General features: G+C 32.1%; 2 protein-coding genes and 1 long non-coding RNA gene across 4 annotated transcripts in view; 2 read left to right on the forward strand and 1 right to left on the reverse strand.

Moving 5' to 3' along the window:
• The window catches only part of LOC106471180 (transmembrane protein 201-like), a 16,028-nt gene extending 13,685 nt beyond the window's left edge, over nucleotides 1-2,343 (forward strand). For both annotated transcript variants that reach the window (XM_013931770.2, XM_022399816.1), the window contains exon 10: nucleotides 1,009-2,343. The gene's annotated coding sequence lies outside the window, so the exon portion shown is untranslated. The remainder of the gene's footprint in view (nucleotides 1-1,008) is intronic.
• Nucleotides 2,344-14,049: 11,706 nt separating this feature from the next.
• On the reverse strand, nucleotides 14,050-14,960 carry LOC111088799. Its single transcript, XR_002613210.1, has 3 exons — nucleotides 14,923-14,960; nucleotides 14,313-14,411; nucleotides 14,050-14,272 (listed from the first exon to the last, which is right to left on the reverse strand). It is a non-coding gene; the product is annotated as an uncharacterized LOC111088799 (long non-coding RNA).
• Nucleotides 14,961-16,577: 1,617 nt separating this feature from the next.
• Nucleotides 16,578-20,082, forward strand: part of LOC106471181 (four-domain proteases inhibitor-like) — a 10,910-nt gene continuing 7,405 nt past the window's right edge. The window contains exons 1-3 of the mRNA XM_022399814.1: nucleotides 16,578-16,611; nucleotides 18,076-18,088; nucleotides 18,284-18,366. Coding sequence (XP_022255522.1) covers nucleotides 16,578-16,611; nucleotides 18,076-18,088; nucleotides 18,284-18,366 — 130 coding nt within the window. The remainder of the gene's footprint in view (nucleotides 16,612-18,075; nucleotides 18,089-18,283; nucleotides 18,367-20,082) is intronic.

A 20,082-nucleotide genomic window follows, 5' to 3' on the forward strand; every position in this document is an offset into this window, starting at 1 on the left:
GGTGTGTACTGTTGTAAACTAGCTTTAGCTACACCACTTTATTGGTATGGATTGGGTGCGTACTGATGTAAACTAGCTGAACTACACCACTTTATTGGTATGGATTGGGTGTATAGTGTGGTAAACTTGTAGGCGTTTTTATTTTTTCAGTCCTTGATATAAATAGTAATTTTTGAAATATTTATCATAAGGGTTTCTTGTTGTCTTTTTTTTTCTGTATGAATACTTTTCGTTTGAAAGGGTCACGACATACAGTCCTCCAGCCATAAATACCGGTGATGACGTTGTACTGTTGAAATGTCAGAAGACTGTCGTTAATCAAATGTAAACATGATGCCAGTATGATGAACTCATTTAGACATAGAAACCCAGATCCACTGTAGACCTAACCTAGCAAGATTACAGATAAATATTGAAAAATGTAAAATATAAGTGAGACTAAAATATCTTTGTAAAGTGATATAAACTAAAAAGAAAATTCTGTCCGTCTTGTCATATAACTTTTGACTTAAATTCCTTGTTCCCATGAAGATTCAACGTGGACTGCTTCTGTTTTACTTAAATTCCATATTAATATTTATATAAAGATTTAATGTGGACTGCTTGAGTTTTACTTAAATTCCATATTTATGTTTATATAAAGATTTAATGTGGACTGCTTCTGTTTTACTTAAATTCCATATTAATATTTATATAAAGATTCAATGTGGACTGCTTCTGTTTTACTTAAATTCCATATTAATATTTATATAAAGATTTAATATGGTCTGTTTCTGTTTTTCTTGTGTACAATTGTTTCAGTTACTGTAAACACTTAACTGCAAACAATTTTTACAATCTCTAACTAAAAAAAAAAAGTACAAGTTTTAACGAACTTGGAGGGTGAGCTGAGAAGCTTTTGAAAGTTGAATTATTTTCAGAATACTTGTAAATTTTATGTTATTTTTGTTTTTAACTTTAGTTAAAAGTGAGTATGGTATCATTAGCTGTTATTGTTTATATTTCAAGGTAAACAAAGTCTAATCCTTGGTGGCCGCTACTACAGGTGCCTTGTTGCTGTCAGCATGGCTCTGAACCTCATCCTGATTGGATACTTTGTTGTTTTGCCCTACGTTTCTCGTACTTACTAACTTGAGAAGTTCATACTGGATTTTCTATCTGGTATCACTGCCATTTAATGTGGTGTAAAAGTTTTGTCTTATTGCTTACAGAAAATGTTCTAGTAAGAAGATTAGCAGTGAAAGGTTGTAATGATTTTATTTGTTAATTGTGTATTTGTAAATATATTTTGATGATGCAGTTCTTTGAGGTTTTTAATTAGAAAATTTGAACGATGTATGTCCAAAAATGAGGACAGACTTTGTGAGGTTTAAAGCTTGTGAGATACTATATATATGTGTTGGATTTTTTAAGTTAGAATTTTTTCTTAGGAATGTTCCCTTTGAAATAACTAAAAGTTATTGTTGTAACTTGTATCAATAGGATGTGTGTTTCAAACATGAAACACGAAACAGATCCATAATCCTTGATGAAGATTACTGTGTTCTAATAGATTGAATCCTTGTAGCACTTCTAAAGCAGTAAAGGATTAATCAGGATTTGGACTAGAAAACAAGATCACAGTTAACTGTACTGTTTGATGTTAATGTCATGTGCACCTTTATAACATGCATGATAGCAGTAGCATACCACTTTCTTGTTAAATATTTTAATAAAAGCTGAAATGCTCTGGGTAGGAGGTATGGATTCATGGAAGAATTTTCCAAACTTTTTGACAAAACCTAGTGTTTTGTCAAGATAATGCAGCCTTGCATTGGTAAAAAATGGTCTTCGTGATAGGTTGCTAGGTTAGTTGTAGGCTTGTATTGATGAAAATTACTTGAATCAAATTAAACGTAAACTTTCATATCAGTTTAATATACCCACTTTGATGTTACGTAACTACTAAGTTTAGTCACCGATTTTCAGCGTAAACTAGGTAAGGATTACCCTTGAAACTATCCAATGATTCGGTAAAAGATGAAAGAACCATTCATATAGTTAGAAATGGTCTGTTTGGTCAAGTGTATTGATAACTACTTACGAGTGCGTAATGGTATTTACCCGCTCTTTGCTTTAGGGGACGTTTTCTGTAAAACTTAATATTGTTAGACACACAATCGGACAAATGTCACTATGAGGTCTTCTGTATATTTTAATTGTAGCTCACAATGTTTCTTTGGAACCCAGATGGTTTTGAGGGCTTAATATGAAGTTGCTTACCCCACACCAATTTATAATGAACTGACTTTTATCAGTTAAATTCCATTAATGACTGGAACTAATTTGAATGGAAAGAGAGAAGAACGCATCCAACAAAAATAGAATCAAATTGGAACTTTTCAATTTTAGCTATTGCATATTATAACATGTAAATGTACCTGTACAACAAAGATATCCATACCTTCATAAAAATATTTAGAAAAGCTATTAACTCCATCTGTATCAAGCTTTCTTTGGAAATGTGCTAAAAATGTCAGTTTTTTATTTTGATATCCTATACTTGTATATTAATGAAAAAAAAAGTCTGATCTGTTATATTTCTGCACAAAATGTACTCGATAGGTGAATGTAACATATCTGTATTTATACATTTGAGCAAATAATAAAAAATAATGTAAGAAATGGTTTACCCAACTGGACAAATATTTTTTAAAACATTGAGGGTGCTCTTTAATTGATTATATGTTTTGTCAACAAACAAACTAGAAATAAATTGTCCTCGCTCTTCCCTCGGTTAGATACGAGACCTACTAGCACGATAGACTTGACAGAGTAAACCCAGTGTAGCTGGTGTTCAGATAGTCTTTGGTTTATTAATGTGATACACACATTTGAGTAATTACCATTTATAAACTTTTTTACAATCAGGCCAGCAGTTTTTATTGTTAGTTTATGGATTCTTTTCACAGAGTATTTGTTAGAGATCTAGTTATCATGTTGATATACAATAGCACATTGTAAATTCTAACAAAATTGCATTTGGTTTAATACTTTTTGTCCTTTAGATGTGTTGGTTTTTAGGCATAGTTTGATAATACTTAGTTCTTAGTGGTTGTTTTTAAGTAAGTTATATTGAGAACTTACACTGTAGATTTTAGAAAGTAGGCTACTTCACAAATGGTTGTGAACTTGCACAGTTTCAAATATTTTGCTTTGGTCCTACTGATGTGCTGGTGAATCACAAAAGTAGGCTTTGAAACATGGCAAATGTTAACTGTAATAAATGTATTTATTTAGAAACTGTTGTGCACTGTTATGTTGTGCATGTTAAGCTTGGATATCATCACACTGGTTCACGTTCCTAAAAACATAGAAATGGGTTTCTTTTCACATTAAAAAATTTTTTTTTAAGATTTTAAATGAACAAATACTCAACTATTAAGTAAGTTGTATTGGAGAATTTTAAATACAGTGTACGAGGGAAGTAAAACACTTAGCCTTTGAAAAATCAATTCCGTGTTTTTCATCACAAGAAGAAAAAATGATCTGAAGAAGGAAAGAATTTGTAATAATAAAAAATTTGGCACGAAATGTCACACTTTAGTGTTCTTTAGCTCAAAATGCAGGAAAACTCGCTTGTAAGATGTGATTTTTTTGTTTTAGCTCTTCTGTTTTATTGGGTAGCAAAAAAAAAAAACATTCACTGAAAATTGTTTTTATCATCATCACTAAGGTGGTAGAAAATGATAAAATATATTATGCATTTTGCTTATATCGTGCGTGTTAAAGTATATTTACGATCCAGACCATTAAAGTTAATGTTACTGAAAACAGATTCAATTTACGTCAAAATTAGTTTTTTTTTGTGCTTTTCTGATTTCATGTTCTTGGATTTTTCTTCTGACACTCAATACAAACAGAATTGTAGAATGTGCATTAGTTAAAACTAAAACACAGTTATGTGAAGCAGTTTCGTACTTAGTATTGTGGACTAGTCTATGGTTACATTTAAGTTAAAATAATATTTTACACTCAAAAGTTAAGACTATTTTACTACATATTTTCTTTCTGGTTTAGCTATAATAACTAATTATCTTAAAAGTTTCTATGTATGTAAGTAGATTTAGAGAGAAATTCAGGAAAATGACATAAATCCCAGCGACAGTAATATGACAAGTTGGAGTGAAGTTTAGAGTAATTGATAATTTATGGAATGCTTGTTTTATTTACCTTAAAGCTACTTGAACTTATTGTTAGGCCTAAGTCATGTCAGTAGCTTTTCATATTTTTGGCACTTGCTTAAATTTGTTCACATAACTATTGGTTATATTATTACAAAAAAATATAAAGAGGGAATGTTGCAAGTTTATTAACAGAGCTTTTAGTGACATTCAATTCATAGAATTCACTGATAATTGTGTGAAGATGTTTACCTTTGTTGTAGCATGTTTGATGTTATGTGTGTAAATGTGTTCACCTTTGCTGTGGTATGTGTGAGGATATTTACATTTGCTGTGGCAGAGAATCACCTGATGGTATGTAGTCAGTAATTATTGGATTGTCCAATTGAATTTACAGATTGATTATTAATGGAAGCACTTAATGGCTTCACTAGTAGCCCTTCTGCGTATGAACTTTAATATGAAAGCCCTGTTTAATTGATTTGCTAAAAACACACATTTGAAAATCAATAAATGCTGAAGATTTTCCCCATTAACAAGAAATTTATTGTCACACAGAAAATTATTGACACGCACACACATCAGTGATGTGAAAATAGCTTTGTTATTGTTGTTTAGTGTATGTTGAGACCATCTGATGTTACATGTTGCCGGGGCAGGAGACATGGTTAATGCTAAGCCTAGTTAAAATGAATGCCAAGAAGGAGATTTAATATTATTCCCAGGATAATTATTTTTATAAATAGGTACAAAATCTACTAATATGTGCGTATTGATAACAGCAATTCCTCAGTGTCAATTTTCATGATACAGCAAAGTTTTTTAGTACAGATTGTTGGTTTTGAAGAAAAGTTTTAAAATGCAGTGTAGCCTCGTTATAATGCGATCGTTGAGGTCCATAAAATGTCATCACAAAACAAGCGGGGTCGCTCTAAAGCGGGGTTTTGTAAAGATACACTTAAAATATTAAAAGTTATTAGTATGTAAACTATAACGAGGTTATGGTTAGGAGGTCGGTCCAGGGAATGAGCCCGTGTTGAAAGAGTTAATGACCCATTGCATTATATCCTAATTCGCGTTAAAATGGGGGTTTCACTGTATTTTAAAAACTGCAAGGAATCCCACTACTACAATATTGGTAACAATATGCAATAAAATTATCCATTCATTGTTACTGTATTGAAGATTTATGCATTACAGTTGGAGTAATTGGTTTGAAATTGTTTGATATATTATCCCAATAAAGTTTTTGTATTTTTTTCATAAAAGCAAATCTTTAATTCTGACAACTGTGTTCTTGACAAATATAATAATCTTTATGAAAAGTATACAGTTTGTGTTTACTTTTAAAGACACAGTAAAACAAAGAAGCCAAAATAAAAGATTAGAAGTAAAAAACTGAGTCCTAAAAAATGTCTTTTCAATCCAGATAGTTAGAAGAATAGTAAGTCGCATTCGTTGTAAAGGTTACTTCACTTGTTCTTCAGTTAAGATGTAATTCATCAAAGTTGAATTTTTTTTTACTACATTTAATTGGGTGGAATTAGTTTGTCCTGATGGAACATTGATGGTTTATATGTGCATTTCTTTAATGTTCAAAACGAAACTTGTGCTTTGTGCATGTAAAAAAAGTGCCTCTTGTCATACTTTGGTAAGACTTGCCTTCAAAGTAAGCTACCCTAGAGCTTTATAGACAGATAATTTTACATAACTATGTTTTACACAGTTGAGTTTTTTTTGTGACTAATTTAAGCAAAATGTCTCATCAACACGGCACTGAATATGGCAGATGTGTTTTTTAAGAGTGAAAGCAAAGATTACATGTCAACCATCTGTACAGGATGTGAAAGTGACTAGACTTGTACATTAGTAATGCTTTGCTTTAAGTTTTAGTTGAGATTGAATTAAATTGGCATGCCTAGTGAGTTAGTAAGTTTCCATGGTTCGTGTAAGAGCCCATACATGGCCCAGCAGTTGTTGGGTAGGGCTGTGGGTCTGCAGTTCCAACATTTGCACTTCATACTTTGGTGCATTATAAGAGTAGTAGTGGGTGTCATTGAGTAGCTGTCTTCTCTCTAGTCTATCAGTTTTAAAATTAGGAATAACTAGTGCAGATAAACCTTAAGGAGCTTTGCCCACATATCCAAATACAAGCTTTGTTTCATAGCAATCAGTATTTTTCAAGTAGATTTTACAATGGGAATTTCTTATTTGTTTTTTAAAGGTTCACTTCCAAACTGTTTTGATTTTGTTACTAAAACATTTGGTGTTGGGTGATTAAGAATTTCAGCATATAAGATTTGTAATTTGATTTGAAAATCGGGGAGATTAAAATCACTGTGTGTAACTTACTATTTTAAAAAATGAAAAAAAGAACAGTTTGATCATAAAAAGAAACCAAGATATGGTTGAACCCAAAGTGTCATATTTTTTGGATGATTTTTTGTATTTTCATACCCTGCATAATGTAACCAAGAATTGAGTGTTTATTTTATTAACATTTTAAACCTGAGCTGTAAGCTCCAGTTATTGGATCATGATGTGTGTTGTATAACAGTGGTTCTCAAAGTGTGGTCGGTGGGGTAGTCTAAAATGCATATCACTGACTCGCAAGCCAAGTCTGAGGCCATAAGAGAGAACATAACAAGTGGGGTAGGACTGGTAGGTGTTTTGCTGGATCTTTTGCCCCTACAAAGTGGTCCGCGAATGAAAAAGTTTGAGAACCACTGTGTTATTATCATTATAACACCTAGTTTATATATTTACCATTCTTACTGTAGTTTTAAGTAGTTTGCAGATACCCTAAACATGGTGCAAACATCTTCACAGTAAATTTCAAGATGTTGTGACCTACCTTTTGAGAAGTAAAAAAAAAAGTATCTGTATTTGCTAAAATACTTTTTGTTAAGTGGAGAAAAATCAGTATCATGAGGTTTGTTCCAAGGATATCTTCATGTTATATTTTGATACATTAGTTTCATGACAATAGGTTCTTTTATATAAATTTCTAGCATTGGCTTCCAAATTTGAATTTGAAGATGAATTATATGACAGTTGTTTTATTGTAAATGGATGAACTCATGTTAAAACAAGAAATAAACGACATTTTAAACGCATCAAGTCTATGTTCAGAAGTACTACACTTTTTTTTTATATAAATTCTGTATAATTGGATAAGAAGATCAGTACGGGTTTTCATTAGGTTTTTGTCAAAATTTTAAACGTTTTTATTTTATGTTTTAAGAATTTCATTCAGTTATTATACACTGATGTAAAATTCCATACCTTAGATATTTTAGTGTATAAATTTTAAGAGTTTTAGTTAAAAAAAAAAAACAATTTGGGAAAAATAGCATAACAATATATTGTCACACTCAGCTTACATCTTTTAAGTCATCTGATATTAGACCAACAAAATTTAAAGTAAAAATGATATAACATTGTTATCAAATGGTCAGGTGTGGTCTAGTGGTTAATGTGCCCAGACTGTGAATTTGAGGGTTCGTTGTTCATGCCCTGTTGCTAAAAATCATACTTCATACTTTGGAGGCATGAATGTGCTTTAAGAGTAACTGTCAAGTCCCACTATTCAGAGAGAAAAGAGTAGCCCAAGAATTTACAGTGGGTGCTGTCGACGAGATATCTTCCCTCGAGTCTGTTAGCTCGAACTTAAAGGTACCTGTAGGGAGATATTCTTGTACAAAGATTCTGAAACAATGTTACTAAAGTTAAATAGAATTATTTTTGAAGTCAGTTGCATGCCTAAGGGAGTTTAAAATGTATGTCCTCTTTCGGTTAGAAAATCAGAAAAAAATAAATAGCAAAAAATTAAGAACATTACATTTAAAAAATCTTGCCATCAAAATAAAAATATTATTGAAGTAAGCTGTGAGGAAATTTGTACAAGGTTTTGTCAAAATAAACTCTTAAAAACACTAGTTATCACAGATATTTACTAGCATTTGCAAATGTATGATAAGTCTTAGAAAAATGTTTTTTTTTTTAGATGTCGTGGAAGTTTTGGACAAATTGTTTTAAGTAATTAAACACTTTTTTCTATTGGCTTAACATTCAACCATTGTACTATGGAATATTGCTATGTTTTCTGTATTTTTTTTCATTATCTATTACTAAATAATCAATAAAATCAGAATGAATTTGATAAAAATGAACAAGACATAGAATAGAACTCTTGAAATTTGTTAGTGTTCGGGCTATATGAGCTCCAATAGCTAGTTTTAAAAGTTTGTAAGTATTGTACAAATTAATTGATTTATAAAATTAATGTTAGGTATTGGTACAAATAATTAGAATGGGAACATGTAATGGTATTAAAATTTCAGATTCTGTTAGGCTTCCAAAGAGTTTTATCTCGAAAGGTTAAGAATTAAAAGTTACTGATTATTTTGACTGCAAGGAAATAGAAGATCAAGTGAAGAAGTTTTTGACATGATTGTAAGGGAATAAAGAAGTGAGTTGGTTGCAAGGAATTAGAAGATTAAGTGGAGAGTTTCTGATCTGGTTTAAAGGGGAGAATTTTGGCTCTAATTGCAAGGTGTTAGAAGATTAAGAATATTGGTAATAGAAATGAAGCTTCTTACACTTGTTTACACTTACAGTATTGAAATAAAGTATTTACTTAACCCATCAGTTAAAGTTATATATATTGTTATGAAAAAAAAAAGATTTGAGCTGTTTGAAGAGTAATTTTCATAAAAATATTAGCTTGAATTTGACCCCCAGTGACTCGGTGGTAAGTTTATAGGCTTACAGTGCTAAAAACCTAGGTTTCTGTACTGGCAGTGAGCACAGCACAGATAACCTATTGTGTAGCTTTGTGCTTAAAAGCAACCAAAGTTTAGTTTGAATTTTTAGTCCTTCCCAAATCTTTCTAGAAGATTATAAAAAGTTTTACAAGACCAGTTTTTATAAAACTATTTAAATATGTTCTCGAGTAAGACAATCACGTGAAATACTATACACTAGAGCCTCTTGAAAAGAAATTTAATCATTTGATTATATAGCACAGTCTTTGTATTAGGTCACATTTTTTTCCAACCCTTATAATAATTAATTGAAAATTAATCCTTGCTATTTTTTTCACATATCACAGGTTATGTTACTTAAATCATGTGTGAAACATATTGGCTGTATATATCCCAGATATCTTGGTAACAGGATTATGAAGTGTTCAGTATATATACATACACTTGTTTTTCTGTTGGCCACATGGTTAGGGCACTCAACTCCCAATATGTGGGTTATGGGTTCGGTTCCCTATCCCACCAAACATGTTTGCCCATTCAGCTGTAGGGGCATTATAATGTGATGGTCAATCCCACTAATCATTGGTAAAAGAGTAGCCCAAGAGTTGGTGGTGATGACTAGCTATCTTCCCTGTTGTCTTTCACAGCTAAAATAGGGATAGCTAGTGCAGATAGCCCTCATGTAGCTTTTGCAAACTTCAAACTAAACCATACTTCAAATACAACATTTTTGCTTAAAAGTATTAAAATTAACTTATGCAAAAAATAGTAATTTTCTTAATTACAACAGACACATGAGTTCGCTAAGCTTTAAATGTGTGTACTTGGTTGAGCTAAAGTCTCAAATCAGTGCAAAGTTACAGAAGAATCACATTATTGACAGCTATTTCAAGTAAGACTAAACTTATCTTAGAAGTTTGAAACCACACTTCCTTACCTTAAGCAATTAGATGCATGATTAGTAAGAAGTAAACATGTAAATTATCACTTTGCAACATAATTTGTTGTAAGATTACATTTGATTGACCTTCTTATATCTAGTTTCAGTCAAATTACAAATAACAGTGACTGCAGCAGTATTGATGATTGTGTTTTTCAATACTAGAGACTGGCTAACTGTCTGTCTAAACTGCCATGGACCACAACGAAAAACCATTACAATTTACATATGAATATTCTGTCTTCTTTTCTGTGTGTGTGTGAGTTTATTTTTATGAAATCCCATGGACTGATGATTGAAAAACACTGTTCTAGCAGTGTAGATTGAAATGTTTAATTCAGTACTCCAGGTAGGTCAAGTGTTTTAGAATGTTCATTCTACAGAAGATAAGTATAATGATCGGACCCCAGAGAACTTTAGACATGGACTTGTTTTTTTTTACTGTTTGAAAAGAATAGAAATAGTTTGGAGATAATGAATAGTAATAGAAAGTATTAACTAAGACGGCCAGTAACACTCGTATGTATATTTTTACAGAATTGTATTGTAATACATTAGTTGTGGATAACAAGCGATGAAGCTTTAGTGGCTCAATATCCAAGAGAAAACAGTTAAGATTAAAAGTCCTTACAGCATGTAACAGATAACATCATTGAAACTTTGTAACTTTTTCACAGAAGTATGTGATTCTTGACGTAGTTAGAATGTAGTGTATACTGTAGGTGAATGGTTTACATTGGTAACATGAAAGAACAGGAGGTGAATGATGTATACACAGAGGCTAGTGGTCAATATGAAAATTTTTTGGACAATAAAGAGGATGTTGTGAAACATTAGGGTCAAATGTATTGAACATATTTATCAGGATTGTCCATCCAAGTAAAATTTCATTCTGTACCCATCTCTGTGGTTTGAGTATTTATTAAGACACTTAAGATATTTCATATGTTCTACATGTATTTGTTTCATTCATTGATTAATTGATAGAATTACACACACACACTGTTGTGTGCTATTTGTAAATGTTAAAAGTGAAGTTGTATTAAATTTGACTCTTGATTCATATATGTACCATAATCTAATGCTCATGGAGAAATATATGTGAAGTTGGTTGTGAAATATTGTGTATTTGTCACTGGTCCATGTGCAGAAATTCATGGATTTTCATATTTTATTATTAATTAGGTTTTAAAACTGTTTTATTGTATTTTTTGTTTCATTATTTCATCAACTGAAGGTGTTGTAAGCTTTATAAAGAAGATATATAAGAGTATATTTGTGCACTTGTGATAAAAACAAAAACAGTTTTTGGTGATTGAAGATAGTAATTCTTGTGTATTGTTCTTTGAGACTTCAAATTTTGAGACTCGTGAGATTACAAGAGTACTGGTTTTCTATGAATTTAGATTAGTAGCTTGTAGAAGTATTTTTTTACTGTCAGTAGATGAAAATTTCTGTAATAAATATTTCAATTTGAAAGTTGATATTTCATTGTTAAAAATCAAAGTTTAAAATTTAATAAAAGCTCGTTAAATGATAGCTATAAACTATAGTATTTAAAGTTACTAGCCAATGTATTGTCTTTTGTGTGTATTTCCTTTTCGCGATGTTGTAAAATAATGAGCCATTCTTGGTAATTGTGAACATATGCTACTTTCAGACACTTGTCTTGTGAATATTGATGTTTTGTCAGTGGGAGTGTTTTTACTGATCCATTTAAAGTAGGCTTATGTAATTCCAGAAGTTTCGTTTATAAAACACTTGGTTTTATGACTTCCATTACATGTTTATCACTGCTCGTTTTTAATTCATTTTTTTTACTTTTAATTGATTAGGTTAGTGTAAAAGAACCAAATACCGCGTATTACGAAACACCATTAGTGCTCATAAACCGTAGAAAGGTATTTTTAAAATATCATAAATATACAGATGTTGTATGCACTTTTTCTTTTCGTTTTATAATGGATGAATAATATATATGTATATATAGTAATCTCAGTAACATATAAGGAAGATAGTTGGTACGTCGAAATGTTCCTCTATGTAGTGGTGAATATAAAAAAAAAGAATAATATCCAAAATAGAAGAAATACACTAGTTATAAAGCCTGTTTTTGCTTTTCTTCGTAAAAGAAACGGACTGAATATTTACCATTTATATAACGTTTTTTGAAATAACTTCCAATTTATGAATCTTCAATGTTGGTAGTCGCGTTTAAACTTCACGTTAAGGATTTGTGGGTATTGTTGCTTAATAACAATAGAAGTTATCGAAGCTGTTTGACTCACGATAAAACAATAGGTTTATGTCTACAGCGTCGGTAACTGATTAATAGAAACCGTTCCCGAATTCATTCCATCATTATTGATGTTTCTGAACATGGTGAAACAAACCAGTATCACAATGAAATTCAATTAGTTATCAACGGGCGTCGGTTCAAGGAAGAACTAGGCTGTTACATAAGATATAACTAAAAGATGTTACAAGATACTAAATGCCAATTGGTAGGTTGTTTTTTCACCAGTAATTTAAACATGTAATGTTTTTACACCATCTTCAGTATTTCAGATAACGAAATGTTGTATAGAAAGTTCGAAATAAATAATAATGCATACTTTTCATCAAACAACTACATCGTTTTAAATAGAATTAACTTACGACCATATCAAGTCACCTATATTGAGCGAAACAGTCAATCTGTTAAAATGAATATAGCCAAGTAGATATAATTTTTTACATCTTTGCTTAAGGAGATTAGAATGCATTATTTTTATTAATTGAGTACCCGCGATGTTTAACAACATTTTCGGATGTAATTCCAATAATGTCTTACGGTGTATGGCCACCTTAGGAGTTTTAGGTTAGTCCTAAGTACACATATTGAACTATCAATGCGAAACAACCCTCTATAATAAAAGTCGAATAATAATAAAAAAAAAGAATTAAAAATTAATAAGATTAAATACACCAAGCAATAATATTATTGAAAATAACCGAGTAAAATTTATTTACGGAACCCAAAAACTAGCTGTTGGCTTTAACTAGTGTCACAGATATAATTTTAGTTGATCAACGTTAACATTAATATAACCGTGTATAAGTAAAACTCCAAACAATCTCCTTAAAAACGTTTTATACCAATAACAACCAAATAAAAATCTCTGACAATGTGACGTTAAAGGGTATGACATTTGAGATAAGTTACTGTTTAGGTGTAATGTTAAGTAGCAGGACATTATTTAAGAGTGCAGCCACAAACCAATGTTTAAGATATAAAATAATCCAATACCGGAAAAACAATAGTGTCATTACATAACAGTCGTTTTTAGGTTTAGTAGTACAAGAAACACGCTACAGAATCGGACTTTATTGTGGCTAAAATGAAATGTTTAACATGTAAATTGAAAAACCACGCAAAAAATATTAACCCTAAAAATTAAATAATAATTTATATACTTAAATAATGATATTTAATTAACAGTTTTTCTTGTACCTCATATACCTCATGCTTCGTTAAATTCCAAGTGTCGTACAGTTAAATCTTAAAGAGCACAGATCCTGCATTGTTGGATCCAAAAATGGTGTCTATAAAAACAGACGTTTTTATCTTTTACAACCATAGCCGAGAACGCGGAATTCACTTTATAATTCTTGTTTTAGTATTCAAAAGAGTGCCATTAAAACAAGTGAATTTCAAATTTTGTACCAACACGGGAAAAAAAGTGGGTGGGTAGTGTTCCACTCCTAATTTTTCAAAGTTCACAGTTTTGGTTAAGTAATAAACATAATTTTTTTATTGTGTAACTAAAAATGGAAGCTGTTTGTCTAAAAAATGTGGTAGTGAAAGAGCTGGTTTAAGTGATCAAACTATATACTTTTGATTCCCAGATGGAACAGCTGTAAGTCTACGCATTATAATCCTAAAATCAGGAGATCGATGCTCTTCGGTGGGCGAAGCAGATAGTCCGATGTGGCACCGTCAACTCGTAGGCGATTCTAGTATTTTCCAGTAACGCTATTTGACAGTTGCACTTCATAGAACATTCTCGGCCCCAAAGTGTGTAGAGCATTTCTTTGACACCTGGATGCTAACCTTAAACACGTCTAACCATGACGTAGGTCTGGATTTGAACAAACGAGTCAATATTTCCCCCAAAGCAGGAAAATGAAATACATGAAATCAATTCACTATTTTATTTTTATTTTCAAGCCTTGTACATACAGTTGTTGAGAATAGTTTTGCCAAGTAGATTTTCTTTGAAGATTACTTGTAAAATTTGTTGCCGAACACGAATTAAAATCAGTTTAAAGCGACGACAGGATAATGTAGAAGAAACAAAGATTATGTTTGTTAAATGAAATAAGTTAGGGTTTTCGGACGTTCAACAATAAATATCATATTACTTTGATTATTGACTTAGAAATACCGGCGAGTTTTAGTACTAACATGCTTTTGTTTGATGTTCTCAGTAGGTGGCGGTAGTGTCATCATCTAGTACACTCTACAGACAAGATTCTAATGGATCCTCACGCATAATTTTTCTAAAAATGAATACCAAAACAATTAAGATATTGCAATAATGAAAAAAATAAATCATATTGGTGCATTAAATTACTAACGTGTTTTATCACGCGGGCGTGAGTGAAAGCTTCGTTAGTTTGTATTTTCAACCGTTTGAAATGGATTTTAATATCTACTCTGTTACTTAACTTCCATAAAATTCAAAGTAATTTGTAACTGATTTAATTTTATTATTTTCGTTACTTTTTACTATTATTATGCATGTTTCGATCCATGATATTCTGCATATTTTACAATTTCCGTGTAAAATACGATAACGAAACCATATAACAAATGGTGTTTTACTTCAGTTTTTGTATTTCGACATTTATCTATTTTTGAAGAATACTGTTTATTAATAACAATCCCCAAGATCAATAAATGTGTAACAGTAAACGAACTTTTCAAACTTATATTAAACATTTTACAATCAGTTTCATAATTATAGATGAAAAGTCTTGATGTTGTCCTTTCTAAAGATCTGGTACTTACCCGCAATAATGGGACTGCATCACGCATCGGTTTCCGTATATCTTGCCTTCAACACACACGGGATTATATTCATCAGTACAGCCAGAAGGACAGAGTTCACTTCCCCGGCAGGTTTCCCATGTTTCCGCAGGTTCCACCCTTTTAAAACAAAAAACACAACATGGTAAAATAAACTTGGTAAACTGTGACGGCGAAAAGAAAACGCGATTGTAATAGTTTACTCATCAATTTAAAAAAGGAGGACTTATTATATAGAATTATTTCATGTGCAGATTATTTCTGAACTTGGACAATGTAAAGTTTAGCAGTTTCTTATGCTATTGTATTTGTTAACACTTATCATTTCGACGATGTTTATCATATAGAATTTTAAGCAGCACAATAACAAAGAACGTATTTAATATTACAAAGTACAGATTACATATATATCTCAATATTGTGAAGACAAGACTAGGGGGCTTAAAGTTGTATAGATAATTTGGAAGTAGAAAATAAAAGAGAGGTTGGAATACGGTGTTGTTTTCTTCAGGTATTGATAACAACTGTCGAATCACGTGGATCTTAATCACTGACTAAATAAATACACGTGTAAATCTGTTCCTTACCCCGAAAGTTTCAGAAAACAATCATTGCCATAGACGTTTCCATCAGCACCACAGACGGGTCTGTAAACAAGAGGACAGTGAGAAGCAGTAGAGGGCGCTATAAAAAGATAAATATGTATAGATCAAGATAAACTGAAAAGAATCACCTATATGTATGAGTTGGTTTCATTGTTCTGAACACGTACAAAAACTACCGAAACTTTAAGAAACAGTGTGGTACTTGTTTTGTTGTTGTTGTTGTCATTTAGTAAACAATAGGCACCAGATGTCCAAACGAAATAAATCAATTTAGTGTTGTCTTGTAGTCCGGAGATTTCCAGAATTGTCTAAAAATTCTTTGAGTTTTAAAGAACTTTAAAAATAAATTTGTAAGTTTTTGTTTCATTTAGATTGAAGATTTATACAACGACATTTTCCACGATTTATAAGATAGCGACAACATTAAGTGTGTTGTAGGATGTGTTTTGCTGTTATAACACAACACAGTTTTAATAAATCAGATTTGCAGTACGTTAAAAGTTAATGTATTTCTGGAAACGATGGAGTATAAGAGTGGATGGATAAAAGGATTAAAATGATAATAGAGAAGAAACTGATACGGAAGAAACGTTTATTTTATTGTATATCACCTAATATGTATAACTTAGCATTGTAGTTATAACGAAAAACTTTAATAAACTTAATATGTTATGAATTGTAGAAAGTGTCCATAAGTCATTCATTCGACTTGACAAACAATGAAATGTGGAACGTGAACTGACTTTTCTATTACAACATGATTGTACTGTTCAACTCTGGTTTTAGTATATATATAATGTATTTAAATTGGGTTTTTTTTATCATTTTTAGTCGAACTTTGTAAAGTTGTCATTGTTCAATACTTGTTTGATGTAAACTAGGCTTAAGTAAGGCTTTATTAAGGTAAGATGCTGGAAGTTTATTTTTAATGATCATTAATTTAATAATTCTTCTATGGCTACTTGAAGGTCAGAGCATGTTCATTCCCCTGTGGTTTCTTGAAGGTTAGAACATTTCCATTTCCTTATGGACATGTCATTTATCGGATATGATCCCTATCGATCATGTATGTCCATTCTTGACCCTGCGAAATTGTCCCAAACAACCATCTCCTAGAAAAACATCATCCCAGTTTTTTGCTAGTGGTACATGAAGTACAAGCCCAGAGGCCCAAATTTCAGATGTTGTAAATATAATGAGAAAGGCATTTACGCCTTAAATACTACAAAGGGATGGAAGTTCACTGGATACTAATGGTAATATTGTACCTTATATTTCATGTTTATTTATTTGACACAGCGCCATTCTTTCTGTGCGAGTGACTATTCGTTTACTGGCAGGCTGTGTATAAGCCAGGAATTTAATTATTGGTCTGTTTGCACACATATGCGGAAAACATAATTATTGGATAAACTTCATGTGTAAGCCGAGAACGTAACTGTTAAGTAACCTGTATGTATATGTATAAGCTTGGATAAAAGTTGGATATTTTGGTAATGCTTTCAGGATTTTCAAACACAAATTACTTATTAATTAAGTGAACATTAATATTTGTGACGTCGATTATAGCCAGTTGAACATAGATTTGTTAAGCACAGAACCATATTATCACCGTGACCTTTGACCCTCATAAACACAGCTCCTTCTAACCTGACCACACAGTGATTAACGTGTTGTGATTGGAGACGATTTAAATGAACACGAAACTAAGACACACATTCGGATTAGGATACTTTACTTCCCCAACCCTTTCCCCTCTCTATATCGCTGTAAATAAATACAACCTAACGGAGATCCCCTGAAAATATAGATACAAGCTGTTGAATACGGTGATTTTTTTTTATTAGGTCTACCCTAACGTTTCGTCAATCAAATTAGCCATTATCGACAATCGGGAAAAAAATGTGTTGAAATAAATCAAACAGCAAATAGTCCCAAGGTTTCTATTACACAGACGATTATGTTGACACATTGGATTTACTATTCCGAAACAACTATAGGCCACTATAACGTGAACAATTAAGTTGCCATAAAATGTTTACAGAAGTTTATTTTTTGAACAACTATGTTTGATTTTCTGTGGTACTAATTTGCATATCTTTAAAACACGACTCTTGTCATATCAACTAATTAAACTTCTGTTGTTTCGGCCCGGCATAGCCAGGTGGTTGGGGCACTCGATTTGTAATTTGTAGGTCGCGGGTTCGAATCCCGGTCTCCCACCAAATATGCTCGCCCTTTCAGCCGTGGGGACGTTATAAGTTACGGTCAATCCCACTAATCGTTGGTAAAAGTGTTGACGGTGGGTGTTGATGACTATCTGCCTTCCCTTTAGTCTTACTCTGCTAAATTAGGGACGGCTAGCGCAGATAGCCCTCGTGTAACTTTGCGCGAAATTTAAAACTAACTAACTTCTGTTGTTATAGAAACCGGAAACACAAGATAATTTTTGACAGATAAATAAATTTAAAAATTAGATATAAAATAATGTTTTTTTTTACATTTTTGTATCATCATTTGTTATTTTTAGATATAACGTTCGAGTAAGTTTCGTCCCCCCTAAGATAACAGTCGTCATGTTCTTTAATAAGTTATGGTCTAATCATTGTATTTTCTTTATCTGGATGTCATCCCGCGACATTACTCGTTGTACATCTGGCTGTATTCCCATAGTTAAGGACCTAGTGGCAGGTGGCGCTGTTCTGATGCTATTAAATATAAGTAAAAGCCTGGTATAGCTTATTTACTGTATATACGAACAATAATGGAATTTCGTCAAGCCAAGTTCTTTTGTTCGTCGTGGTTGTGTGGGCAGTAACTGGTAAGTTATTGAACAAACTTTTCTGATCAATTTACATTTTTAGTAGCAAATGAATAGAAACCGGTATTTTGCTTTGACTTATAGTTTAATAATTATAAATTTACCAAATAAGAATTGAACTTTCTATTTTTATACAGAGTCATTCCAAGACATGACTTCTGATTCATTTGATTCTATTTCCATAATTAATATTTAATATATATTAAGGGGAAAATAACCAAACGACCAATAGTATTTCAAGGGGGGCAAATATGTTACAGCTATATCGGAACCTATCTTTTTAGCAGGGGCTACAATAGCAGAGTACCTAGACGGAAACCACTCCTCATTCCGCATTAATACTGCACGCTAACAACATTGAGCTGACAGATACTATCACGCCCTCTTGCCTTATCTGACGAGTTTACATTTACAGAATTCTAGGACAGTGGACGCACATGAAACTATCCTTCGACGGACTGTCGTTGAACCGTTTGTAAATCAAGACAAAAACTAGGGAGGAGGGGCACTCAGTAAAGCGCATACCTCCGCCACGCAGCGTTGGTCATATTCGACCCTCAAGAAATACGAAAATGTGTCCGTATGTCCGTCATTATGAACGGACACGGATAATTTTTGGCAGGACAATGAGGAATAATATTATACTTAGGTCCACCAAGTTTCATCAAAATCCGATCATTTTTGACTGAGTTATAGAGCAAAAATAGTGTGAAAAATCGGTCCCCATGTTAACAGATAGGGATTTTTTTTGGATTTTCGTGACTTTACTGTAAACTTGACTTTTGACTTTGACCTTCCAAAAACTAATTACATTATTTCTAAGTTGAGTCATGGTTCAAATTTATACCAATTTTTGTCCAAATACATTCAGCCGTTTTTGAGAAATCCTGCTGACAAACACACAAACAAACACAGGGATGAAAATATAACCTCCGCCCAGCTTAGGTGACGGAGGTAAAAGAGGCATCTCTAATGTGGTGCGGGTTGCAACTAGATCAGCTAAACGACCATAGCTGATGGTTAGCAAAGAGATGGTCACCTCTTCTCAATACATCTCAACTCTCGAGAAAAGACTTTTATTTCTTTATGCCAATGATCCATTTACTAGACAAGGCAGTGTGTTATTAAACGGACGTCACAAAACGATTACTTGAAGGTCAGAGCATATTCATTCCCCTGTGGTTTCTTGAAGGTCAGAACATTTCCATTCCTCTATGGTTACTTGAAGGTCAGAGCATTTCATTCCCCTGTGGTTTCTTGAAGGTCAGATCATTTCCGCTGGGGAAAATAACCAAACGACCAATAGTATTTCAAGGGGGGCAAATATGTTACAGCTATATCGGAACCTATCTTTTTAGCAGGGGCTACAATAGCAGAGTACCACAAAAAGTCCGTTCTATCAGACCAGTGCGCAGAATGCTTAAAAGGGAGATTCTAATTTGTGAGATCAAAAGCCAACGTATATTGTGCGAAGCACGCACAATCAACGTGCAAAGCATGCTAATGCTACGGAGATCCGGGGTTCCCCCAGAAAATTTGTAAAAAATAGGTGATATGAGATGAAATTTGAAAGCAATTTTTCATGAAATATAACTTAAACAATTATATGGCTGATCACGTAAAATCCATAAAGATACAATAAAAATTAAACAAACATTTGTATATTAGTTTGACTTGTTTAATATATAATTTTAAAACAAGTGAACTGTGTTGATG

The sequence above is a fragment of the Limulus polyphemus genome, unplaced genomic scaffold (genome assembly GCF_000517525.1).
Source record: "Limulus polyphemus unplaced genomic scaffold, Limulus_polyphemus-2.1.2 Scaffold4460, whole genome shotgun sequence".
NCBI classification, from domain to species: Eukaryota; Metazoa; Arthropoda; class Merostomata; order Xiphosura; family Limulidae; genus Limulus; species Limulus polyphemus.